The 27,666-nt window shown below is 44.5% G+C and overlaps 2 protein-coding genes across 3 annotated transcripts in view; one reads left to right on the forward strand and one right to left on the reverse strand.

Annotated features, from left to right (window-relative positions):
• Positions 1 to 27,666, forward strand: part of LOC121534260 (zinc finger protein 501) — a 644,805-nt gene that overhangs the window by 535,815 nt on the left and 81,324 nt on the right. The window lies entirely within an intron of this gene.
• The window catches only part of LOC121553866 (protein tweety homolog 3), a 42,710-nt gene continuing 22,257 nt past the window's right edge, over positions 7,214 to 27,666 (reverse strand). The window contains exons 3-14 of the mRNA XM_041867256.2: positions 25,557 to 25,668; positions 25,096 to 25,316; positions 23,308 to 23,403; positions 21,900 to 21,972; positions 21,480 to 21,555; positions 18,503 to 18,558; positions 18,317 to 18,409; positions 18,123 to 18,215; positions 17,136 to 17,272; positions 14,912 to 15,094; positions 13,053 to 13,128; positions 7,214 to 10,827 (exon numbers count right to left, since the gene is read on the reverse strand). Coding sequence (XP_041723190.2) covers positions 10,693 to 10,827; positions 13,053 to 13,128; positions 14,912 to 15,094; positions 17,136 to 17,272; positions 18,123 to 18,215; positions 18,317 to 18,409; positions 18,503 to 18,558; positions 21,480 to 21,555; positions 21,900 to 21,972; positions 23,308 to 23,403; positions 25,096 to 25,316; positions 25,557 to 25,668 — 1,351 coding nt within the window. The 3' untranslated portion in view covers positions 7,214 to 10,692. The remainder of the gene's footprint in view (positions 10,828 to 13,052; positions 13,129 to 14,911; positions 15,095 to 17,135; positions 17,273 to 18,122; positions 18,216 to 18,316; positions 18,410 to 18,502; positions 18,559 to 21,479; positions 21,556 to 21,899; positions 21,973 to 23,307; positions 23,404 to 25,095; positions 25,317 to 25,556; positions 25,669 to 27,666) is intronic.

Raw genomic sequence — 27,666 nt, forward strand, 5'->3', positions numbered from 1 at the left:
CATCTTAAAAATGCTAAAGTTTTCAAGGGCACATCAAAGACCATTCAAAACGAGCTACTGGAGTGTATGCTAGCGGTCATGAGGGAACATATTGTGGAGGAGGTGAAGTCGGCGAACTTCGTAGCTATCCAAGCTGACGAGACCACGGACGTTTCTACACAGACACAGCTGGTGCTTGTGCTGAGGTACATAGATAGCAACCACAAAGTGCAGGAGCGCTTTTTTGAGTTCCTTCCCATCTCGGAATCAACCTCAGTCTCAATCGCCAGTGTGCTTTTGGAGAGACTGAACGGTCATTTTGCAGACGACGAGAAAGTCAAACTCATTGCGCAAGCTTACGATGGAGCCAGTGCGATGAGGGGAGAGAAGGCTGGTGTGCAGCAAAAGGTGCGTGAGCATTTCAAGAATGCCCATTATCAGCTGAATTTGATCATGCAGCAAGCTAGAACAGTTTCAGTACAAGTAATGTAGCCTCTCTCTCTCTTTGTCCCTCCCTGTCTGTCTCTTTAACACACACACGCCCAAATCAGTTCACAGTTGATGTTGTTTAAAAAAAAAATCTGTTCATGTTCATTTTTACAAATCTATACAATTGGCCAGAATATGGTTGTTCATATTTACAAATCTATACAATTGGCCAGAATATGGTTATTCCTTTTTACAAAGCCATACCGATAGCTGTGTTTACCTTTTCTAGAAATTATTTTCAAATTCTGTTTTCAGGCAAAATGTCTATCACTGTTCATTTTCACAAATCTATACAAGAGGGCAGAATATGGAAGTCTATAAAAATTTCTTATTACCAATAACTTGCATCAATGTTTTCAGTAGCCTCTATCAAAAGCTCCTGCTTGCTTGTTGTGAATTATGCTCAGGTGCACATATTTCCAATTCAACCATGAGGCCTTTTTGAAGCAAGTAATGTGTATATCAGTATTGACTTATATGCTGCCCCTGTCTTCATGTTGTTGCTGGACATATCTTTTTTAAAATGTGTGTAGGTCACCTAAATCATCAGAAAAATTGCCCCCCCTGAGAATTTTTTCAGGAGCCGCCACTGGTCCTGCCCCTGAAAATGTCAAAGAAATTAAAACAATTTTCCTGCAACTCTATATTTTGTTTTTCAACAGCGGATTCCATGTTTACTTGACAGAACACAACCTTTTCTGCCACAATAAACTACATTGAAAGAGTAGACTAGACTCGTTTTTCTGACTAGATCACTAATCTACCGGCTTCCCTCAAAGTCCCACCCACAGTGGATTGATTGACAGGTCTGAAACCCTACCAACTCTGTGACACACAAACATCCTGCCCCCTCCCCTGACAATCCCACCCACAGTGATTGATTGACATGCCAAACTGTTAAAGGGATAGTTCACCCAAATTACAAAATGACAAGTGGAGCCAATAAAATAAACTGAACATGAATATAAACGCAACATGTAAAGTGTTGGTTCCATGTTTCATGAGCTGAAATAAAATATCCCAGACATTTTCCATATGCACTACACACCAAAAACGTATTTCTCTCAAATTTGGTGCACACATTTGTTTACATCCCTGTTAGTGAGCATTTCTCCTTTGCCAAGATAATCCATCCACCTGACAGGTGGGGCATATCAAGAAGCTGATTAAACAGCATGATCATTACACAGGTGCACCTTGTGGCTGGGGACAATAAAAGGCCACTCTAAAATGTGCAGTTTTGTCACACAACAAAATGCCACAGATGTCTCAAGTTTTGAGGTAGCGTGTAATTGGCATGCTGACTGCAGGAATGTCCACCAGAGCTGTTGCCAGAGAATTTAATGTTAATTTCTCTACCATAAGCCACCTCCAATGTCATTTTAGAGAATGTGGCATTACATCCAACCCGCCTCACAACCGCAGACCACTTGTAACCACGCCAGCCCGGGACCTCCACATCCGGCTTCTTTACCTGCGGGATAGTCTGAGACCAGCCACCTGGACAGCTGATGAAACTGTGGGTTTGCACAAGCGAAGAATTTCTGCACAAACTGTCAGAAACCGCAGTTCGACGTCGTAACCGACCGACTTCAGTGGGCAAATGCTCACCTTCGATGGCCACTGGTACGCTTCACGGATTAATCCCGGTTTCAACTGTACCGGGCAGATGGCAGACGACGTGTAAGGCATCGTGTGGGCAGTTCTTCCATGGCCTGCAGACTCACCAGACATGTCACCCATTGAGCATGTTTGGGATGCTCTGGATCGACGTGTTCAACAGCGTGTTCCAGTTCCCGCCAATATCCAGAAACTACTTTTTTTTTAAGGTATCTGTGACCAACAGATGCATATCTGTATTCCCAGTCATGTGAAATCCATAGATTAGGGCCTAATTTATTTATTTCAATTGACTGATTTCCTTAGATGAACTGTAACTCAGTAAAATCTTTGAAATTGTTGCATGTTGCATTTATATTTTTGTTCAGTGTAATTTGAAGAACAAACATCACTATGGCAACTAATATATTTCAATAAAACTGTAAAGACTTTCTCAAGAGAAGGTTTAATGTTAAAAAATGTATCCTACTTAGAACCTAGTCCTAATCATATAGGCCTGGGGGATATCCAGAACAACTAACACACTGAACCTAGTCCTAATCATATAGGCCTGAGCCTGGAGGATATCCAGAACAACTAACACACTGAACCTAGTCCTAATCATATAGGCCTGGGCCTGAAGGATATCCAAAACAACTAACACACTGAACCTAGTCCTAATCATATAGGCCTGGGCCTGGAGGATATCCAGAACAACTAACACACTGAACCTAGTCCTAATCATATAGGCCTGGGCCTGGAGGATATCCAGAACAACTAACACACTGAACCTAGTCCTAATCATATAGGCCTGGGCCTGGAGGATATCCAGAACAACTAACACACTGAACCTAGTCCTAATCATATAGGCCTGGGCCTGGAGGATATCCAGAACAACTAACACACTGAACCTAGTCCTAATCATATAGGCCTGGGCCTGGAGGATATCCAGAACAACTAACACACTGAACCTAGTCCTAATCATATAGGCCTGGGCCTGGAGGATATCCAGAACAACTAACACACTGAACCTAGTCCTAATCATATAGGCCTGGGCCTGGAGGATATCCAGAACAACTAACACACTGAACCTAGTCCTAATCATATAGGCCTGGGCCTGGAGGATATCCAGAACAACTAACACACTGAACCTATTCCTAATCATATAGGCCTGGGCCTGGAGGATATCCAGAACAACTAACACACTGAACCTATTCCTAATCATATAGGCCTGGGCCTGGAGGATATCCAAAACAACTAACACACTGAACCTAGTCCTAATCATATAGGCCTGGGGGATATCCAGAACAACTAACACACTGAACCTAGTCCTAATCATATAGGCCTGGGACTGGAGGATATCCAGAACAACTAACACACTGAACCTAGTCCTAATCATATAGGCCTGGGACTGGAGGATATCCAAAACAACTAACACACTGAACCTAGTCCTAATCATATAGGCCTGGGGGATATCCAGAACAACTAACACACTGAACCTAGTCCTAATCATATAGGCCTGGGCCTGGAGGATATCCAGAACAACTAACACACTGAACCTATTCCTAATCATATAGGCCTGGGCCTGGAGGATATCCAGAACAACTAACACACTGAACCTATTCCTAATCATATAGGCCTGGGCCTGGAGGATATCCAAAACAACTAACACACTGAACCTAGTCCTAATCATATAGGCCTGGGGGATATCCAGAACAACTAACACACTGAACCTAGTCCTAATCATATAGGCCTGGGACTGGAGGATATCCAGAACAACTAACACACTGAACCTAGTCCTAATCATATAGGCCTGGGACTGGAGGATATCCAAAACAACTAACACACTGAACCTAGTCCTAATCATATAGGCCTGGGGGGGATATCCAGAACAACTAACACACTGAACCTAGTCCTAATCATATAGGCCTGGGCCTGGAGGATATCCAGAACAACTAACACACTGAACCTAGTCCTAATCATATAGGCCTGGGCCTGGAGGATATCCAGAACAACTAACACACTGAACCTAGTCCTAATCATATAGGCCTGGGCCTGGAGGATATCCAGAACAACTAACACACTGAACCTAGTCCTAATCATATAGGCCTGGGCCTGGAGGATATCCAGAACAACTAACACACTGAACCTAGTCCTAATCATATAGGCCTGGGCCTGGAGGATATCCAGAACAACTAACACACTGAACCTAGTCCTAATCATATAGGCCTGGGACTGGAGGATATCCAGAACAACTAACACACTGAACCTAGTCCTAATCATATAGGCCTGGGCCTGGAGGATATCCAGAACAACTAACACACTGAACCTAGTCCTAATCATATAGGCCTGGGCCTGGGGATATCCAGAACAACTAACACACTGAACCTATTCCTAATCATATAGGCCTGGGCCTGGAGGATATCCAGAACAACTAACACACTGAACCTATTCCTAATCATATAGGCCTGGGCCTGGAGGATATCCAGAACAACTAACACACTGAACCTAGTCCTAATCATATAGGCCTGGGGGATATCCAGAACAACTAACACACTGAACCTAGTCCTAATCATATAGGCCTGGGACTGGAGGATATCCAGAACAACTAACACACTGAACCTAGTCCTAATCATATAGGCCTGGGACTGGAGGATATCCAGAAACAACTAACACACTGAACCTAGTCCTAATCATATAGGCCTGGGCGGGATATCCAGAACAACTAACACACTGAACCTAGTCCTAATCATATAGGCCTGGGCCTGGAGGATATCCAGAACAACTAACACACTGAACCTAGTCCTAATCATATAGGCCTGGGACTGGAGGATATCCAGAACAACTAACACACTGAACCTAGTCCTAATCATATAGGCCTGGGACTGGAGGATATCCAGAACAACTAACACACTGAACCTAGTCCTAATCATATAGGCCTGGGACTGGAGGATATCCAGAACAACTAACACACTGAACCTAGTCCTAATCATATAGGCCTGGGCCTGGAGGATATCCAGAACAACTAACACACTGAACCTAGTCCTAATCATATAGGCCTGGGCCTGGAGGATATCCAGAACAACTAACACACTGAACCTAGTCCTAATCATATAGGCCTGGGCCTGGAGGATATCCAGAACAACTAACACACTGAACCTAGTCCTAATCATATAGGCCTGGGACTGGAGGATATCCAGAACAACTAACACACTGAACCTAGTCCTAATCATATAGGCCTGGGCCTGGAGGATATCCAGAACAACTAACACACTGAACCTAGTCCTAATCATATAGGCCTGGGCCTGGAGGATATCCAAAACAACTAACACACTGAACCTAGTCCTAATCATATAGGCCTGGGCCTGGAGGATATCCAGAACAACTAACACACTGAACCTAGTCCTAATCATATAGGCCTGGGCCTGGAGGATATCCAGAACAACTAACACACTGAACCTATTCCTAATCATATAGGCCTGGGCCTGGAGGATATCCAGAACAACTAACACACTGAACCTATTCCTAATCATATAGGCCTGGGCCTGGAGGATATCCAAAACAACTAACACACTGAACCTAGTCCTAATCATATAGGCCTGGGGGATATCCAGAACAACTAACACACTGAACCTAGTCCTAATCATATAGGCCTGGGACTGGAGGATATCCAGAACAACTAACACACTGAACCTAGTCCTAATCATATAGGCCTGGGACTGGAGGATATCCAGAACAACTAACACACTGAACCTAGTCCTAATCATATAGGCCTGGGCCTGGAGGATATCCAGAACAACTAACACACTGAACCTAGTCCTAATCATATAGGCCTGGGCCTGGAGGATATCCAGAACAACTAACACACTGAACCTAGTCCTAATCATATAGGCCTGGGCCTGGAGGATATCCAGAACAACTAACACACTGAACCTAGTCCTAATCATATAGGCCTGGGACTGGAGGATATCCAGAACAACTAACACACTGAACCTAGTCCTAATCATATAGGCCTGGGCCTGGAGGATATCCAGAACAACTAACACACTGAACCTAGTCCTAATCATATAGGCCTGGGCCTGGAGGATATCCAGAACAACTAACACACTGAACCTAGTCCTAATCATATAGGCCTGGGCCTGGAGGATATCCAGAACAACTAACACACTGAACCTAGTCCTAATCATATAGGCCTGGGCCTGGAGGATATCCAGAACAACTAACACACTGAACCTAGTCCTAATCATATAGGCCTGGGCCTGGAGGATATCCAGAACAACTAACACACTGAACCTAGTCCTAATCATATAGGCCTGGGCCTGGAGGATATCCAAAACAACTAACACACTGAACCTAGTCCTAAACATATAGGCCTGGGCCTGGAGGATATCCAAAACAACTAACACACTGAACCTAGTCCTAATCATATAGGCCTGGGCCTGGAGGATATCCAGAACAACTAACACACTGAACCTAGTCCTAATCATATAGGCCTGGGCCTGGAGGATATCCAGAACAACTAACACACTGAACCTAGTCCTAATCATATAGGCCTGGGCCTGGAGGATATCCAGAACAACTAACACACTGAACCTAGTCCTAATCATATAGGCCTGGGCCTGGAGGATATCCAAAACAACTAACACACTGAAAGTCATGTCTTTCTACTCTATACTACAACTCATTGTACCAATCTGGGAGGTAACGTTAGTAAAGTTTTGAATAATATAGCTGTGTATATCGGATGGAATCATGGCATTAGAATGTACCAGAGGCCCCCAAAATAGAGCTCCCCCAGCCCGGAACTCCCTGGCTGGCTACTTTTTCTATTTGGCTGACTACTCCATCTACTTTCAGAAAAAACTGTGTGTGTGTGTGTGTGTGTGTTTATCTAGACTCAAGATAAAAACACACTCTCTTATCTGTGAATATCAGACAGACACAGATGTGTTGTTGGTACCAATGTACAAGTACAACAATATCGCCATCTCCTGTCAGTGAATGTGTCATTACAGAGACAGAGGGCGAGAGAGAGAGAGAGAGAGCGAGAGAGAGAGAGAGAGAGAGAGAGAGAGAGAGAGAGAGAGAGAGAGAGAGAGAGAGGAGATTCATCAAATTCAATTACAAACCACTCCAGTCGTTCAGAGTCAGTTAAAGTTGCTTTAATTCTGTTTTTAAAACATGGATTCCAGGCTGAATGATGTCACCACCACAGTTTATAACAGACAGTATTATTATCTTAGTAAACCGTTGTTGCTGCCGGGTACAATAAAAACAACCATCAAAAAAATCAAGTCTACAGTACGTTTTTATCCAAAAAAAAGATGCAATGCAAGACACAGTCATTCAGCATTATTATAAAGAAAAACAGAAAACAAAATGGTGCCATTATTAGCATTATTACCCTACAAAAAGAGCTAGCTATTGTTTTTTTAGATTTATTTTTTAGAAGACAGAGAAATTAACACGTGTGATATGAAGAGTTGTTAGTGTTAAAACTTTAAGAAAAGGCCATTGGTTCTTAGTTTCCAACGGTTTTTTTGTCCCGTCATGCAAACGCAGTAGTATAGGTAGCGTTGTCATGGTGACGCGATGAACAGAATATTTAAATGAGTGGAATCACACCGGTTACGATTGTCTCGCTGAAAACGACAGAGAAGTGGTCTTTCATTCACAGTAAATTATACAAACACACTGAGCTTGTCATGGTAGGATGAAGTTGCTTCCTTGACACTGATCTAAGAAATGTTTTTGTGTTCCCCCTAAATGGTTAAGATTAGGATTATGGGAGGGTCAATTTATCCTAGATCTGTGGTTAAAGGCAACTTCTACCCAGAGAGAGTTAATCAAGATTGTTCGAACGATCATTCCTATGGACTCTTTCTCCCATTAACTGGAAATCCCTCTAGTTAATACACTACATTTCCCATGATGCAAATACTAACCAGTGTCAAATTTAAAGGAGTGAGGGTGTATGGGTCCTGCAGTTCTATGTGTGTGAGTGACAGTTCACAGGACAATGGCTAGATATAAAGAACAGTGTGTGTGTGTGTGTGTGTCCATGATGTGTGTGTCTGCAATGTGTGTCCACAATGTTTGTGTCTGCGATGTGTGGGTCTGCGATGTGTGGGTCTGCGATGAATGTTAGTGTGTGTGTGTGCTTATTAGATGAAGATTGGTTAATACTAAGGACCAAGCCCTTAACTTGCCGGCAACCGCACACACAGACCACTGTACTGTACGTACAGACAGACAGCACACAGAAGAGAGAGAAGAGATCAATACCAAGACTACACTGGACGAGCCATCACACACAAGAGTGATGAGAGAGATTACAGCTACACTATTATTATCATCATACACTTTACAGCACATAGTAGAGAGAGAGAGAGAACTACTGGCAGCCCCATAGAGTTACATAGAGTACCTAGTAAGGTAAGATTAGGCTTTAGAGTGGCCTCTATCTAACTCTATGGTCGGCCCCTAGACATAGAGAACTACTGGCAGCCCCACAGAGTTAAATAGAGTACCTAGTAAGTTAGATTTGGTCTTTAGCGAGGCCTCTATCTAACTCTATGGTCGGCCCCTAACCTGGTCAAGGAGACAGACCGCTGCACCGCTCACGTTTCCTTTCACTTCACCGTGAAACAAAACAAGAGCTAACGTGAGATCAGGCTGGTTTCACGAGGCTTAAGTGTTCCCACAACGCACACACTTCACATCAACGTGAGTGTCTTCTTTTCCGTCTCCCATAGTCACCTCCAAGATCATTTGTGCTTCTGAGAAGAAGAAAAAAGGTCCCGTTTGAGAAAGGTTGTGAACCCTAACCTCATCGTGACCTTTACTCTCAGTCTGAGGTCGTTAAAGATCACTGTTTGACAAAATAATAAAAATGCAGTAAAGTAAAAATTCTTATTTTTTTTAAAGAGAACGTTGGTCACAGCACCCAATGCTTCATTTTCAAGTTATATTAAATTAAAAACATTTTATTTTAAAAGTATTTCTCTGTCTTTCACCGTATGATCCAACATTATCCAGGATTTATTTTCCCTTTCTGAGAATTATGGAACTAAAAAAGAAATGAGGGGGTAAGGAGAGTTCAGCATCCCTCATTATTCAGTTATTTGGCACAGGTGAGCTCTCCCATGTCTTTTAGTTTAGGAGAGTTCAGCATCCCTCATTATTCAGAGTTATTAGTCCACAGGTGACCTCTCCCATGTCCTTTAGTTTAGGAGAGTTCAGCATCCCTCATTATTCAGAGTTATTAGTCCACAGGTGAGCTCTCCCATGTCCTTTCCTCTTTTCCTCCAGTCCCAGAGTTAGTTTGAGAACGCAAACTCTTTCTCCGGGAATCTGGAATCGGATTTCAGAATGTTTGGAATTCCACCATGTTCCGTTCGGTCCTGGACTCCTATTTACATGTGCGTTAGACGCACGCAAACACACTCAGAACACGGAACACACTCAAGAGAGAGCTCACGATTCACGTTCTAGTCATACATGTAGTTAGTTAACGTGGCTCCTACACAGGTTAAATGGAACACAGCACTGCTGTGCAGTAGGGGCTAAATCTATCTACAGCTTTATACAGATATTAGAGAGAGTGGTTACTCCACAACATGGCTTTCTGATTCAGTTTCAGGCCACATGGTCTGTCTGCACAACAGCCCTTTGCAGTAAAGTCAAAAACACCAGATGTTACAGGAATGTTGGGAGCGTTTTGCAGAGTGCAGGGGCCGTTTTGCAGTCAGATTCTGTGTCCTAGTGGCTTGGTAGATTAGATGGCAGGAGGGTTGTTTACAGAGGCAGGTAGAGTAAAGAGAGGCACACACACGTACAGGCCTCTATGTGTGTGTGTGTGTGTGTATGTGTGTGTGTGTGTGTGTGTGTGTGTGTGTGTGTGTGTAGCCTAGAACGTGATACAGCGTCAGTCCTTAGAAACACACACACTAAATACATCTAGATACCACCATGTTTCAGTTTAGTCTTCCTCAAGAATGTAACTCATACTAGTTCACTATTTACAGTTCTATACAGGATGTGTGTGTGTGTCTGTGAATGGCTCAGGCTCATACCTGCAGTCACCACCAGAGGGCAGTATACTTAGTAAAGACAGGTGGAGGGATCCAGTTTGAGATGGTGTAAAGCTGAGTGGGACTGTGGGACGGTTGTAGGGGAGAGGGGTGGATGGAGTTGAGGTGGGGGGGGTATCTACAGGGTTCATGGTGATCTTCTGGAGTCTGTAGGTAGGTTGGTGTTGGTTGGCTGATGTGTTGAGGTTCTGTTCTAGAGTGTTGGTGCTGGTGAGTTGGGCTGGTTGGTCCGTTGGTTGGCTCTGCTTTTCAACCCACTGTGGTCTGTTCAGGTGAATCAGATAAGTATTATTTTAGTGGTTCCTATGGGCTGAGGAGGTGGTTATGATCCTTAGTGGTTCTGGTTCTATAAGTGGACTACTGTGTCAATAGGTTCTAAGGAGTTGGTGGTTCTCGTGGGTTGTGGTTCTTTAGTGGAATGAAGAATTGGTACTGGGTTTGTTCCTGTTCTTTAGTGGTTGATGAGTTCTTTCTAGAAGATTCTGGTAGGTTATAGTAGGTTCTGGTATGTTTTGGTAGGTTCTGGAAGGTTCTAGTGGACAGAGGACTGTGGTCTGGCGAGGGGATGTGGTCGGCTGGCCGGGTCCAACTGGTCATTGGGGACTGACCGTCGGTTCTGGTCCGGTCGACTGGTGGCCAGATACTTGGCCCTCATACTCGAGGTGTACTGGAGAGAAAGAGAGAGAGACATAGGGGGAAGAGACAGAAAGAGGGGTAGGGGGGAGAGAGAGAGAGAGGTAGGGGGAGAGAGAGAGAGAGAGAGAGAGAGAGAGAGAGAGAGAGAGAGAGAGAGAGAGAGAGAGAGAGAGAGAGAGAGAGAGAGAGACATATGGGGAAGAGAGAGAGAGAGTGGTAGGGAGAGAGAGAGAGTGGTAGGGGAGAGAGAGAGAGAGAGAGAGAGAGAGAGAGAGAGAGAGAGAGAGAGAGAGAGAGAGAGAGAGAGAGAGAGAGAGAGAGAGAGAGGTAGGGGGGAAGAGAGAGAGTGGTAGGGAGAGAGAAATAAAAAAAATAACAAAAAAGAAATATTGTGTAGCCATCAACACTGCCCAAATCTGACTCATTCTCCAGCAGTATCAACCGGAAGTGAGTAGGGAAGAGTATGTATACTAGTGTACTTTAAAGGGGGAGTGAGTAGGGAAGGGTATGTAGAGATATGCTGCTTACAAGTGTCCAGAGACAGAGAGAGACAGAGAGAGTTGAGGACGGGGGGGGGGGGTTGGTAGAGTGAAACACTATGGTAAACAAGCAACATACACCAACACACAGTATAACACTTCCCTAGTCATTTGGACAGCCGGAGGTAGTGGATTAAAAACAACAAATATCACTACAAAGATTAGGATTATAATCTTAGATTATGTTTAGACAGGAAATAGTATCAATTATTTCATTGATCAATTGTATTAGTGCTCTAATTCTGATGTAGAAGGTTAGGTTAGCCTGGTATTAGTCAGTGGTCTTAGTGAGGGAGTACTGTAGCGCTGGGTTTCCAGTTTCTCAGTTTCCCCATCTCTAATGTGGAAACTGATGCTTGGTGAGCCATGAGGCACAAAATGGCCACCGTGCGTCACCAAACCAAGGTGGTGTCTACAGCTAGACGGTGGTGGTAGATGAGGTGATGTCATAGAGTTGGATAGAGGGCACATCTTTGCTTCTAAACCTTTGTGGAAAGTGTGACCTCTATCCACCTCTATGGGTGGTTCGCAGCAGTGGCCCTGTGAATCAGGGGTGCATTCATTCCTCCGATTCTGTTGCAAAACGCTTCTTAAAACGGAAGCAAACAGAACGAAACGGGGAGGAACCTACCTGAATTTGTCCAATAGAATCTCTCGTTTTGCTGTTTGCTTCCGATTGGTTCTTCAACGGTAAACAGTTTCCGTAATGAATACACCCCAGGTGAAGAACTAGTAGTGATGTTTAGTTATGACAGGGGACAGAGGGACAGATACAGGGGACACATGCATCTACAGGACGTGTACACACAGACACACTATGGGGACAGGACTTAAGGAGCTTGGGCTGTGGTTTCCCCAGGGGGACACGAATTAAGGACGGACATGGACAGGAAGTCACTCCGGGACTTCGCGGTAAACGCCTTCGGAACAACCAGCTTAACCAATGGCTGTACTGGAACGCTGTGCAACCGTCAGTATCGCCCGTCCACAGACTCAAGAGATACAACGTATAAAAGGAAAACCCAGCGTCAAGACACCAAGAGTCTCAAAAGAAAGAGCACGTGCAAAAACCCATTTGTATTCCTACGAAGAGGTATACAGATATAAGAGAGCTCTTCAAGGATGTGCTGTGTCAAACCCAGTCTCTGTACTTCTTTATTGAGAATACAGTTACACCTGATGATGCAGTGATAAAGTTTGATTCAAGGAGAGGTACAAGAGGTAAAGTCTTGTACCACCAAATGGTTAGCACCACTGGCCCAGACGGATGGAATGAATAGCCTTCAGCTTGAAACTTCACCTCTGTTTTCTCCTCTTACCTAGACCTTGTGGGAACATGTTTAAAATAATTGAGCGCATCCCAAATAGCACCCTGTTCCCTATATGGTGCACTGCTTTTGACCAGGACCCACTGGGAATAGGGTGCCATTTGAGATGCAAAACAGACTAACCAGAGTTGACATCAGAATTAGAGACCGACAAAATGGAGGGGTATTTTTTTCATCTGTGATCTGTCAGACTAAATACCTGTTTTGAACACAAACTATTACATTTAAAATTCCAGGCTGCCAAAATGACCTTTGCGAAGGTGTTTCGCCACTCAAAGGTGAAACACCTTCGGGGTTCGGAGGGGGCATACTGTAGTAGAGTGTTTACTAGAAAGTGTGCACTTACAAATGGTGGAGGGGAGAGGGTGTACTAGAAAGTGTGCACTTACAGAGGGTGGAGGGGATTCCCTGCCAATCAGAGGCGTGTTCTCACACCTGGGGGTCTGAAAGTTTGCGTTCTGGCTCCTGCGTCACAAACGAGAGGTTACTGAGGTCACTTCCTGGTTACTGAGGTCACTTCCTGGTTACTGATGTCACTTCCTACACTACAGTCCTCCCTACCACAACTAGATTGCGTCCCAAATGATCTCTCCTTTCTCCCGAAGTGTGCACTTGTTCACTTCCCTTCACGAATATGACTGGAATATGGAAACTCCATCTGGTATTCTAGCCCAATGCCAACACCAATCAAATGCTTTTTACAGTTGTAGGGAGTAGTGGATGAGTGCACACTTCAAGAGGACGGAGTTGTGGTCGTCGTCCCCATCAGAAGCACTTTGTCTGCTGTATTATTGTCCTGCCGCTGGTTGTTGACTTGCTAGACCATTGGGCCCAGTAACCAAAAGGTCAACGTGCCCTTGAGCAAGGCACTTAACCCCAATTTGCTCCAGGGGTGCCGTGCTACTATGGCCGCTGCTGTAAGACAACACATTTCACTGCACCTATCCGGTGATTGTGACAATATAACATCTTATTTTTTATTATCATTTATTATTTTCTGTGTAGTTGTATCAGTGGTATACTCAATGGAATAAATGAACGCATAACTTAACTTACTTGACTATTGAAATGTATGTAGGCCTATTGATTTACTGACGTACGTTGACTGAAGTGCGCTATTTAAGAGGATGGGGATGAGAAGCATGTACTGCAGTCATCGTGTGTGTGGACGAACGCTGTAAAGCCTTGTAAGCCACAACATTAAAACCATGCAGATTGATATGTGTTTCACTATATCAAAACAGTATTGGGCATCATGCTTACAATGATCCCTAACGTGGTCCTTATCAGTGACATGAAGATATGGGGGACTCTTTACTGAATAAAATAACTTAGGCTACTTTATATGTTTGTGAGTGTATCTGCCTTCAATGTGCAGCCTGGTGGTTACATACTACAATAGTGTCAACATCTGTCTGAGTCCATGCAGCTCAAATGATCAGTGACGGACTAGCTATCATGTGCTAGCTAATGACTGGCAGGCAATGGGTTCCCGCTAACGGCTAGTAAGCTAACTCACACCCTATAGCTGTAGCTTTACGGTAGGCCGATACCAATCAATGGCAATTGTGTGGCTAATTGGTAGCATGCAATAGCTAACTTGTATGGCAGGCAGGCAATGTGTTTCTGGTAAAGGCTAACTCAGATATGGCTAGCAGGCTAACTCACATGTAGCCTAATGTATATTGCTGAGCAGGCAGTGTAGCTTCTCAAGGGTAACTGATAGCTAACTGATAGCAGGCAGTGTTTTGTTTATGCTAGCAGGCTAACTCACTCGCTAGCGGTAATGTATGGCAGGCAATGGCGATCGCGTAGCTAACTTGAGCTTGTGTAGCAGGCAGTGTGTCGATTCTGCTAGCGGTGCTAACTGACATGTGGCTAGCAGGCTAACTCGCTAGCTAGCGATAATGTATGGCAGGCAATGGCGATCGTGTGGCTAACTTGAGCTTGTGTAGCAGGCAGTGTGTCAATTCTGCTAGCGGTGCTAACTCACGTGGCTAGCAGGCTAACTCACTCGCTAGCGGTAATGTATGGCAGGCAATGGCGATCGCGTAGCTAACTTGAGCTTGTGTAGCAGGCAGTGTGTCGATTCTGCTAGCGGTGCTAACTCACGTGGCTAGCAGGCTAACTCACTCGCTAGCTAGTGATAATGTATGGCAGGCAATGGCGATCGCGTCGCTAGCTTGAGCTTGTGTAGCAGGCAGTGTGTTGTTTTTGGCTAGCGGCTACCGGTGGGGTGCTAACTCACATGTACTCAGTGACAGGGGCATTGCTGACAGTGTGGGCCGTAGCGGGGATGCTAGCTTCGCTGCCGTAGCTGCTACCACAGCTGTAGAGGCTGGGCATGTGCACGCGGTACAGGTTATCATGAGGACCCGCCCCCCGATTGCCGTGGGCGCCAGACTCGTCTTCGCCATCCTCATCATCCGTCCTTCATTGGCCAGGGCCAGGGGGGAGGGGCCGGGCGAGGTGAAGGGAGGTGAGGGTAGATGGGAGGGAGGGGAGGGAGGGAGGGAGGGGAGATCCGAGAGAGACAGTGAGTGATAACAGAGGAGAGAGGAGCTGATAGAGGGTCAACTCAGACTCATAGGACCCCTGGAGGAGGATAATACACACTCGGGGTGAATTTCCCCTAGGTACAGATCTAGGATCAGCTTCCCCTCACACAAACCTAACCTTAACCATTAGTGGGGAAAATGCTAAACTGACCCAAGATCAGGGTCTAGGGGCAGGTTCACACTAAACCACCTAATTCCCTTGTATTGGTATTGTGCAACAGAGAGATGCCAGGCAAGAATAACCCCAAAACACCCCCTAAAACACCCCCACCACCACCAACCCCCAGGCACCAACCCACCCCAAAGCACAGGTGCACAGAGGTCACAGAACACTGTCAGGGGTCAAAGATCAGAAGTCTATTTCAGCCAATTATAGAAGGAGCCAGAGATATCATACAGCTTTCACCATCATCACCATCCTCAGTAGCAGCTTTGCCTTAGCAGCAACGATATACAGCAAGAGGAAAGGAGCGAAGCTTAGCTTATTTAGAAAGGAATCATCTGAATCGATTCCCCTGAACTGCAGGCAATGACTGACTCCCCACAGCGAGCATTCATTTCAAGCTATTTGATTCATGCATCTGAACTCTTGAGTGCACCATAAATAATACAAATTCATACAAAATGTCCGAAAAAAAAACGAATCAGGTAAGAAAAAAATGGCCGCAGTTGGTAAACCATTTTCTGCTGTGACATACAATGATAAAAAAAACGTATAACGATTGTCAACGGAAAATATGGAAATAATCAGATAGGACGTGTGCTTATTGGGAAGGTGGTGGAGTACAGGTCAACTAAACAGGATATAAACTATGTTTGTAGAACTTTAGATTGGTCATTAGATTGAATGGGCTGTGAAGAGGCCAGCACTGGTTTAAGGAGAAGCTTCAACTGCTATCGCTTTAGACCACCAGGGGGCAGCAGTACTATTTCATAAGGTTCTACTGCTGTCACACTCACATAAAGAGCTGTACACAACTCATCCACACACACACACAACTCATCCACACACACACACACACACACAACTCATCCACACACACACACACAACTCATCCACACACACACACACACAACTCATCCACACACACACAACTCATCCACACACACACAACTCATCCACACACACAACTCATCCACACACACACAACTCATCCACACACACACAACTCATCCACACAAAAAGGGCTCAAAAACCAGTTCTTATATGAAGCACTCTGCCAGTGGCTCTCCTCTAGATGATAGAAACTCAGGTGTAGGTCGATGCGGGGGTAGATAGAATCTCTGTCACTAGAGATGTCAATTGAGAAGTCAATGTATAGTCCAAAATATACGCCATGGGCCAAACCGTCAATGACCCTTTATCTATATGATATGATCCGTGTTCCCATCAACTGTTACTGACGATTCCATCGTCCCGATTCCGAGTCACAGGTTTTCCGAATCAGAACATTGGAAGGAGAAAGGAGGACGAGGAGGAGGAGGAGAAACAGAAGGAGGGGGGACAGAAAATAACGGTGTTGAACCAACTAGAAGATGTGAAAGAAAACTGGGAGACAGGTGTATACAGGCAGACCGACGACAGTCTGACAGACAAACAGACAGATGCACTAGACTAAACATGAAGGCTGTGTACAGTAGTAGTAGTAGTAGTAGTAGTAGTAGCAGTAGCAGTAGTAGTAGTAGTAGTAGTAGTAGTAGTAGTAGTAGTAGTAGTAGTAGTAAGATCTGATCAGTGTCTTAGCAGGGAATGGGCCAGATATGTGTGTTCAGGTGTTTGTGTTGTGTGTGTGTGTTCAGGTGTTTGTGTTGTGTGTGTGTGTTCAGGTGTGTGTTCAGGTGTTTGTGTTGTGTGTGTGTGTTCAGGTGTTTGTGTTGTGTGTGTGTGTTCAGGTGTGTGTTCGGGTGTGTTACCTCTTGCTCTGCCAGGTGTGCGGCACACTGCAGACGATGGAGGAGAACATGAGAGCCGTGATGAAGGAGAACAGCACCAGGTAGATCAGCCCTTCCACTCCATCATAACACAACCCTGTTAGAGCCTGGACATAGTCCTGTAACACAGCAATATAACACCAACCTGTTAGATCCTGGACATAGTCCTGGAACACTACAATATAACACCACCCTGTTAGATCCTGGACATAGTCCTGGAACACTACAATATAACACCACCCTGTTAGATCCTGGACATAGTCCTGGAGGAGAGAAAATAGAAGAGGAGAGGAGACGAGACGAGAAGAGAAGTGAATAAGTGAGAAGAGGAGAGAAGAAGAGAGAAGAGGATAAGAGAAGTGACGAAGTGAGAAGAGGAGAGAAGAGAAGAGGATAAGAGAAAAGTGGAGAGGAGAGAAAAGGATAAGAGAAGTGAATAAGTGAGAAGAGGAGAGGAGAGAAGAGCAGTAGTGAGTCATATTGTCCTATGAGGGTTGTTGTCAGTTGTTTGATTTGAGGAAAGAGACAGCTTGGTGGTTTGAGATCTCCCTGGTAACAACTCTTACTCATCACAACAGTCACGACAACACCGTTTGAAAATGGCCACCGTTGACAAGCATCAAGGTGTAATGGAGGTGGGATTTAAAAAGCTTTTTCTTTCTGGACTTCAAGAAGAGGGAAATCACTGTCATTTTCATGAAGGGTGAGATGAGAGAGAGAGAGAGAGAGAGAGAGAGAGAGAGAGAGAGAGAGAGAGAGAGAGAGAGAGAGATAGAGAGAGAGAGAGAGAGAGAGAGAGAGAGAGAGAGAGGAGAGAGAGAGAAGAAAGAGAGAGAGATAGAAAGCCAGAGGAAGATAGAGAGAGTAGCTACCCCCATCGATAAATAATGAACAGTTATGAACAGGGGGAGGGAGGGGGTGATATATTGATTTATTTTGAAGTAGAGGCGCTCCTCCCCTGTATCTCACCATGTGCAGGCTGCGACAGTCGACTAGAGCGGTGAGTTGATGAAGGCCAACCTCAGTAGAGTTCAATACGGTCTGGATCTGTTCCAGATTCCCCTAGGGAGCCACAGCAGAGGTTACACTCTCACAGACACATACACACACACCGAAAGCACACACGCATGAACACCGGCACCCGCACACACACACACCCCTACCTTGGTGTTGGGGTAATCCCGTATAGCTGATTGTAGTAGTTCTGCCACGTCATCTTGCATCTCAACCAGGGCTTTGTGACTGCCAGACAGCTTCTGCAAAACACACACACACACACACACAGGACTTCAGTACAGCCCTTCATTCTTCCTGATTAGAATGTGTGTGTGGAGGAGGCGGAGTCGTACCTGCTGGAAAGGATTTGATTGGCCACTGCTGCACCTCAGGTAATACTGCAGGATATCTGAGAGGAAAAACAGACGCATATCGACATTCAATCATGTATTTATTTAACCCACTATTGAATCAGATCAAATGGAATAAATTCTTATTTCCAACGATCCCTAAAGACGATAATGTATAATGAAGATGATCGAGTATGGTAATGAGGAGAACCACAGTCTATATGAGGTCGGCCAAACAATCAGACACACTACCGGTCAAAGGTTTGGACACACCTTCTCATTCAAGGGGTTTTCTTTATTTTTTTAAAACGATTTTCTACATCGTAGGATAATAGTGAAGACATACAAAACTATGAAAATAACATGTATGGAATCATGTAGTAACCAAAAAAAGTGTTAAACAAATCAAAATATATTTTACCTCATGAAGCTGGTTGAGAGAATGCCGAGAGTGTGCAAAGCTGTCATCAAGGCAAAGGGTGGCTATTTGAAGAATCTCAAATATTACATATATTTTAATTTGTTTAACACTTTTTTGGTTACTACATGATTCCATATGTGTTATTTCATAGTTTTGATGTCTATTATTCTACAATGTAGAAAATAGTAAAATTAAAGAAAAACTCTGGAATGAGTAGGTGTGTCCAAACTTTTGACTGGTACATATATATATATATATATATATATATATATATATATATATATATATATATATATATATATATATATATATATAACCACATATACACACAGTTGAAGTCGGAAGTTTGCATACACCTTAGCGAAATACATTTAAACTCAGTTTTTCACAATTCCTGACATTTAATCCTAGTAAAAATTCCATGTCTTAGGTCAGTTAGGATCACCACTTTATTTTAAGAATGTAACACATTTTCTATAGGATTGAGGTCAGAGCTTTGTGATGGCCACTCCAATACCTTTACTTTGTTGTCCTTAAGCCATTTTGCCACAACTTTGGAAGTATGCTTGGGGTCATTGTCCATTTGGAAGACCCATTTGTGACCAAGCTTTAACTTCCTGACTGATGTTTTGAGATGTTGCTTCAATATATCCACAATTTTCCTTCATCATGATGCCATCTATTTTGTGAAGTGCACCAGTCCCTCCTGCAGCAAAGCACCTCCACAGCATGATGCTGCCACCCCCGTGCTTCACGGTTGGGATGGTTTTCTTCAGCTTGCAAGCGTCACCCTTTTTCCTCCAAACATAACGATGGTCATTATGGCCAAACTGTTTTATTTTTGTTTCATCAGACCAGAGGACATTTCTCCAAAAAGTATGATCTTTGTCCCCATGTGCAGATGCAAACCGTAGTCTGGCTTTTTAATGACGGTTTTGGAGCAGTGGCTTCTTCCTTGCTGAGCGGCCTTTCAGGTTATGTCGATATAGGACTCGTTTTACTGTGGATATAGATACTTTTGTATCTGTTTCCTCAAGCATCTTCACAAGGTCCTTTGCTATTGTTCTGGGATTGATTTGCACTTTTCGCACCAAAGTATGTTCATCTCTAGGAGACAGAACGCGTCTCCTTCCTGAGCGGTATGACGGCTGCATGGTCCCATGGTGTTTATACTTGCGTACTATTGTTTGTACAGATGAACGTGGTACCTTCAGGCGTTTTGAAATTGCTCCCAAGGATGAACCAGACTTGTGGAGGTCTACAAATTGTTTTCTGAGGTCTTGGCTGATTTCTTTTGATTTTCCCATGATGTCAAGCAAAGAGACACTGAGTTTGAAGGTAGGCCTTGAAATACATCAACAGGTACACCTCCAATTGACTCAAATGATGTGAATTAGCCTATCAGAAGCTTCTAAACCCATGACATTATTTTCTGGAATTTTCCAAGCCATTTAAAGGCATAGTCAAGTTAGTGTATGTAAACTTCTGACCCACTGGAATTGTGATACAGTGAATTATAAGTGAAATAATGTATCTGTAAACAATTGTTGGAAAAATTACTTGTGTCATGCACAAAGTAGATGTCCTAACCGACTTGCCAAAACTATAGTTTGTTAACAAGACATTTGTGGAGTGGTTGAAAAACGAGTTATAATGCATCAGTAAATGCATCAGTAAATGATTAAAACTCAGACTGATAAGGAACAAAAAAACATGAACTGAAACAGGCTGCTGAGCAAGACTACCAACCCCAATGGAAACACCCAACCCAACCCAACCCACAAGGGCTTCTGTTAGCCGGTAATAGCCGGCTTTTGGCTGATAAAAAAAAAAAAAAAAAAGATAAATAAAATTGGCAAATTGTCTGGGAGAAGAAGAAAAAAAAGCCATTGTAAAATACTAATACTAATAATAATACTAATAAATTATACTAATACTAATAATACTACTAATACTAATAAATAATACTAAAATGAATAATACTAATAATAATAAGGAGAGAGGAGGGTAGAATAATGAGATAAGCTCACTCTGGACAGACTGACTGCATTAATAATACGGAGGTCGGTAATAAGAAGTAGGTAGATAATAAGACAGAGGTAGATAATAAGATGGAGGTCGGTAATAAGAAGGAGGTCAGTAATAAGAAGTAGGTAGATAATAAGACGGAGGTAGATAATAAGATGGAGGTCGATAATAAGACAGAGGTAGATAATAAGACGGAGGTCGATAATAAGACAATAGCTTGAATGAAAAGATGAAGGATACACACACACACAGTCAGTAGAGAGAAGAGTTGCTGGAGCGTTAAACAGCCACAGAGAGATAGGGCTTTCAGATAGCAAACTGTCAATCATATATATTCCCCAGTGGAACACACACAGTGGTGAGATCAGAGTCAGGGTGAAGGTTGATGGACCCCAGAGGACAGAGATGCATCCATCCATCCATCACTTCCCCCTGTACTTCAGTCCCTTTCTCCATCTATCTTTCAGTCCCTTCTTTCCCTCATTTCTACAACTCCTTCCATCCAGCTTGGTCCTTCCCTCGTTCCCCTACCTTGGTTGATGACAGCGTTCTCCTTGGTTACCCTGGTGATGTAAGTATCCGGGGAAACGCAGAAGTCGCTGGCCGTCTGTGAAGGAGAGGCCATATGACCATCGGACAACCACAATACAGCCACACACACACACAACCATAACATAACCACTAAAAAAATCACAACATAACCACAACACAATCACAACATTACCACAAAACAATCACAACATAACCACAACACAACCACAACCAAACATACAGTACAGATCAAATTGAAAGTAAGGTATCTTAGATCTTAAGGGTGATTGTCACTTGGATTGACTTTACATATTAATTATCTGCACTACTTTGTCTAAGCCAATAGAAATCCAGTGAAATTATGTAATGTCAAAATAAACTGCCGTTGTCCTAGCGACACGTTTCCATGGAGACACTCACCGCGGCAGCTGCCAGCTCCAGTCCCAGAGACCCCCAGCTGATGACGAGAGTCAGAACACCCAACAAACACACCCTGAGAGAGAGAGAGAGAGAGAGAGAGAGAGAGGAGAGAGAGGAGAGAGAAGGGGAGAAAGAGAGAGAGGGGGAGAGAGAGAGGGAGAGGCGGAGAGAGAGAGCGAGAGAGAGGGGGGGAGAGAGGGGGGAGAGAGAGAGGGGGAGAGAGAGAGAGAGAGAGAGAGAGAGAGAGAGAGAGAGGGGGGGAAAGAGAGAGAGAGAAGGGGAGAGGGGGAGAGAGAGAGGGAGAGGGGGAGAGAGAGGGAGAGGGGGAGAGAGAGAGAGAGAGAGAGGGGGGGAGAGAGAGAGAGGGGGAGAGAGAGAGAGGGGGAGAGAGAGAGAGGGGAGAGAGAGAGAGAGGAGAGAGAGAGAGAGAGAGAGAGAGAGAGAGAGAGAGAGAGAGAAGGGGAGAGAGAGGGGAATTAACACGTCATAATGTTCAACGCTGTGAAATCACTGCTTAATGAATGTATGTATGTATGTATGTATGTATGCATGCATGTGTGTGTGTGTAAAACAATGTGGGGTTGAGTCAGAGACATGTAACACACAACCTGTGAAACATGAGTCATGCACACAAGATGGTGTTAATGTGTCCTCACTCCCACTCTGTCAATCTCTCGCTCTTCCTCTCTCTCTCTCTCTCTCTCTCTCTCTCCTACAATCTCTCTCTCTTACTGCTATCCTCTCTCTCTCTCTTTCACTCCCACCATCTTTCTTTCACTCCCACCTTCTCTTTCTCACCATCTCGCTCACCCCCACCATCCATCTCTTTCTCCCTGCCTCTCTCTTACCCCCACCATCCATCTCTCTTTACTTTGTTCTCTAATCATCTCTTGACTAACTCTCTCTTCTCATCTTCTCTCTTTTCACTCCCCTTCTCACTCTCTCTACCAGCTCCTCTCTCCCCTTCTTTGTCTCTCTCTACCAGCTCCTCTCTCCCCTTCTCTCTCTCTACCAGCTCCTCTCTCCCCTTCTCTCTCTCTCTACCAGCTCCTCTCTCCCCTTCTCTCTCTACCAGCTCCTCTCTCCCCTTCTCTCTCTCTCTACCAGCTCCTCTCTCCCCTTCTCTCTCTACCAGCTCCTCTCTCCCCTTCTCTCGCTCTACCAGCTCCTCTCTCCCCTTCTCTCTCTCTCTTTACCAGCTCCTCTCTCCCCTCTCTCTCTCTCTACCAGCTACTCTCTCCCCTTCTCTCTCATATTCTTGTCCCCTCTAACTAGTAACTATTTTCTACTCATTTTCCTTCTCCCTGTCCTCATTCAATTCTCTCTCTCAGACCTATCTCTTTCCGTCCATCCCATCTTTCTGGTAGCCACTCAGAGTTCTCTGTGGTCGTCATGTGGTGTGGCTCACCCAATCAGAGTGCCTTTAGAGTTGCGTATCAGTCCGAACAGAACCAGCAGACAAATCAGAACATCAAACAGCAGCAGAGTCAGGTACACCAGCCACCTGGAAATATATAAAACACAATATATAACACAATACAGTGCATTTGAAAAGGATTTCAGACCCCCTTGACTTTTTCCACATTATGTTACAGCCTTATTCTAAAACGGATTAAATTAATTATTTTCCTCATAAATCTACACCCAAATACCCCATAACGACAAAGCGAAAACAGGTTTTTAGATATTTTTGCAAATGTATTAAAAATAAAGAACAGAAATACCTTCTTTACATAAGTTTTCAGACCCTTTGCTATGAGACTCGAAATTGAGCTTCCTGTTTCCATTGATCATCCTTGAGATGTTTCTACAACTTGATTGGAGTCCACCTGTGGTAAATTCAACTGATTGGACATGATTTGGAAAGGCACACACCTGTCTATATAAGGTCCCACAGTTGACAGTGCATGTCAGAGCGAAAACCAAGCCATGAGGTCGAAGGAATTGTCCATAGAGCTCCGAGACAGGATTGTGTTGAGGCACAGATCTGGGGAAGGGTACCAAAACATTTCTGCAGCATTGAAGGTCCCCAAAAACACAGTGGCCTCCATCATTCTTAAATGGAAGAAGTTTGGAACCACCAAGACTCTTCCTAGAGCTGGCCGCCCGGCCAAACTGAGCAATTGGGGGAGAAGGGCTTTGGTAAGGGAGGTGACCAAGAACCCGATGGTCACTTTGACAGAGCTCCAGAGTTCGTCTGTGGAGATGGGAGAACCTTCCAGAAGGACAACCATTTCTGCAGCACTCCACCATTTAGGCCTTTATGGTAGAGTGGCCAGACGGAAGCCACTCCTCAGTAAAAGGCACATGACAGCCTGCTTGGAGTTTGCCAAAAGGCACCTAAAGACTCTCAGACCATGAGAAACAAGATTCTCTGGTCTGATGACCAGTGAAGCATGGTGGTGGCAGCATCATGCTGTGGGGATGTTTTTAAGCGGCAGGGACTGGGAGACTAATCAGGATCGAGGCAAAGATGAACGGAGCAAAGTACAGAGAGATCCTTGATGAAAACCTGCTCCAGAGCGCTCAGGACCTCAGACTGGGCTGAAGGTTCACCTTCCAACAGGACAACGATCCTAAGCACACAGCCAAGACAACGCAGGAGTGGCTTCGGGACAAGTCTCTGAATGTCCTTGAGTGGCCCAGCCAGAGCCCGGACTTGAACCCGACCGAACATCCCTGGAGAGACCTGAAAATAGCTGTGCAGCGACGCTCCCCATCCAACCTGACAGAGCCTGAGAGGACCTGCAGAGAAGAATGGGAGAAACTCCCCAAATACAGGTGTGCCAAGCTTGTAGCGTCATACCCAAGAAGACTCGAGGCTGTAGTAAAGTAAAGGGTTTGAATACTTATGTAAATGTGATATTTCAGGTTAATCTTTTAAATAAATTAGCAAAAAGGTATAAAACCTGTTTCTGCTTTGTCATTATGGGGTATTGTGTGTAGATTGATGAGGGAAAAAAACAATTTAATACATTTTAGAATCAGGCTGTAACGTAACAAAATGTTAAAAAAGTCAAGGGGTCTGAATACTTTCCGAATGCACCATATAACACAATATATAGCAGAGTCAGGTTCACCAGCCACCTGGAAATAAATAACACAATATATAACACAGAGGCAGGTCTTCAGTTACCCCAGAAGATATAACTATAATACTAAACATATATACTACCTTTAAACAGCTCTAACCCACCTGTACCAGTCAAAGGCTTCAGTCTTGATGGCCAGGTCCTCTAGTGAGATATCAGAGGTACTCCAGAAGGGTATGTCCACCATCAGTCTAACCAGTTCATCCAGCTGACCCTGTAGCTTCTGGACGATGGACACATAGTCAGTCTGTTCAGAGTAGGCCATCTCCAACTGGACCAGACCTCCCTCCACTGTCTGGTTCAGAGACAGGGCACTGTCCGCCACCTAGAGAGAGAGAGAGACAGAGAGACACACATTTGTGAGTGTTTTTTGGAATCTTGAAGGTCTTGAAAGGTAGGGTGAAAGTGGAGGGATGTTAGCGCTCTGTGTGGTAGGGTGAAAGTGGAGGGATGTTAGCGCTCTGTGTGGTAGGGTGAAAGTGGAGGGATGTTAGTGCTCTGTGTGGTAGGGTGAAAGTGGAGGGATGTTAGCGCTCTGTGTGGTTATTGTGTGTGTTTGTCCCACCAGTTTGCCGACCCCTGCCACGGTGCGGTTGGCGTGCCGTAGAGAATACACCAGGCGGTTGGCTCCGTCACATGACTCCCCGTTTCCATAGAAACCCACGGCGATGCCGGCACTGCGGAAGAGACAGGAAGCAGGAAGTGTTATCTCATCGCCCGATATCACAGGAAGTGTTATCTCATTGGCGATATCACACACACAGACCCAGTCCAGCTGCTGCTGTGTGTTTGCTGTTCCACCTCCCCACCAGCAGGACACAGACAGACAGACAGACAGACAGACAGACAGACAGACAGACAGACAAACACAGCTATGACCCCATTCTCTCCCTACAGCTATAGGACTACCAGGAATCACACACACACACTATGGCTGGACAATGGCCAGGTCGCCAGACCGCACATAATGTGATTATTCTGCATCTCTGGCTCCGACACACACACACACACACACGGGCACCCCCTTCTCTCCCTCCCTCCATCCTGTGCCCCTCTTTTCTCCCACTGGCCCCTTCTCCCCCCTCTCTCTAAACAGCAGCCTCACTCACATGGACTAACGCACAGACACACTGTGGAGGGAGGGTGATCATCCCCACTAACCACTCCTCTGTCTGTCTCAGTCTGTCATAAGGTCTTGTGTAGGCTAACTGTCCAACACACATTTATACTGGACAATTTATAACCATCATTATAGCACTTTATTGTACACCATTAACTACAGTACCCCCCTGTTAAACCCTGTCCGTGTGTGTTGTGTCCACCCATTAAGAGCTCTGTCGTTTAATCAGAGGGGGGAGGGAGGGAGGGAGGGAGGGAGGGAGGGGGGAGGGAGGGAGGGAGCAAACCGTGTGTATGCTAGATAATGGAAGGAATGGGGAGGGAGACTCAAACAAATCCTCTTCCAGCTCCTTCCCTCCTCCCTTTATCCCCTCCTCTGTCTTTCTCTCTTAAGCTCTCTCTCTCTCTCTCTCCGTTTTATCTCACTGTTCTAATGCCTCCTTCTACCAGAGGACTTAATGACATCATCCATCAGCTTAGAGAGAGCGAGAGAGGAGAGACGGGGGAGAGAGAAAGAGAGAGAGAGAGAAATGGAGGAGAGAGAAAGAGAGACAGAAGGATAAGTAAAAGCTTGTTCTCTCACTCTGTGAGGTCAGTGCCACTGCTGCCTCAGAAACAGTGACAGAGGAGTGTGTACGGAAGCGTACGTAGTGAGTGTACAAAACACCAGGAACATGACTGACCAGGTGAATTCAGGTGAAAGATATGATCCCTTATTGAATCCACTTCCATCAGTGTAGATGAAGGGGAGGAGACAGGTTAAAGAAGGATTTTTAAGCCTTGAGACATGGATTGTGTACAGTGGGGGAAAAAAGTATTTAGTCAGCCACCAATTGTGCAAGTTCTCCCACTTAAAAAGATGAGAGAGGCCTGTAATTTTCATCATAGGTACACGTCAACTATGACAGACAAAATGAGAAAAAGAATTCCAGAAAATCACATTGTAGGATTTGTAATGAATTTATTTGCAAATTATGGTGGAAAATAAGTATTTGGTCAATAACAAAAGTTTCTCAATACTTTGTTATATACCCTTTGTTGGCAATGACACAGATCAAACGTTTTCTGTAAGTCTTCACAAGGTTTTCACACACTGTTGCTGGTATTTTGGTGCCAGGCGCATCGGTTTGTGTCTAGAACTGCAACGCTATTGGGTTTTTCACGCTCAGTAAAGTAAAGAAAATACTCGGACAAGAAGAATATAGATTTAAGTAAAATAAAATAAAAAAATTAATCACAATATCAAACAATTCCTCTGATCAGAATTGGATCAGAGGCCAACATCTGAATTATTTTCAAATCTATTTTTCCATGTACATAAATAAAAAAGCCTAGATGTCAAAGTGAAAATGATCTGCATATTGACTAAAACCTCATGTCCAAACCCATGCTGACATGAGGGAGTCGCCAGAAAATGGAGCCAAACTTGAATGAGTTTTAAATACATAAACATAGGCTTAACGCCAGTCATGTTTGACAAATATAATGAAGGATAATTAACATTAACGTCTAAAGGCTTGATTCTCGAGGCACGGTTCATTCTGATCAAATGGTCA

This window comes from Coregonus clupeaformis, chromosome 38 (genome assembly GCF_020615455.1).
Source record: "Coregonus clupeaformis isolate EN_2021a chromosome 38, ASM2061545v1, whole genome shotgun sequence".
NCBI classification, from domain to species: Eukaryota; Metazoa; Chordata; class Actinopteri; order Salmoniformes; family Salmonidae; genus Coregonus; species Coregonus clupeaformis.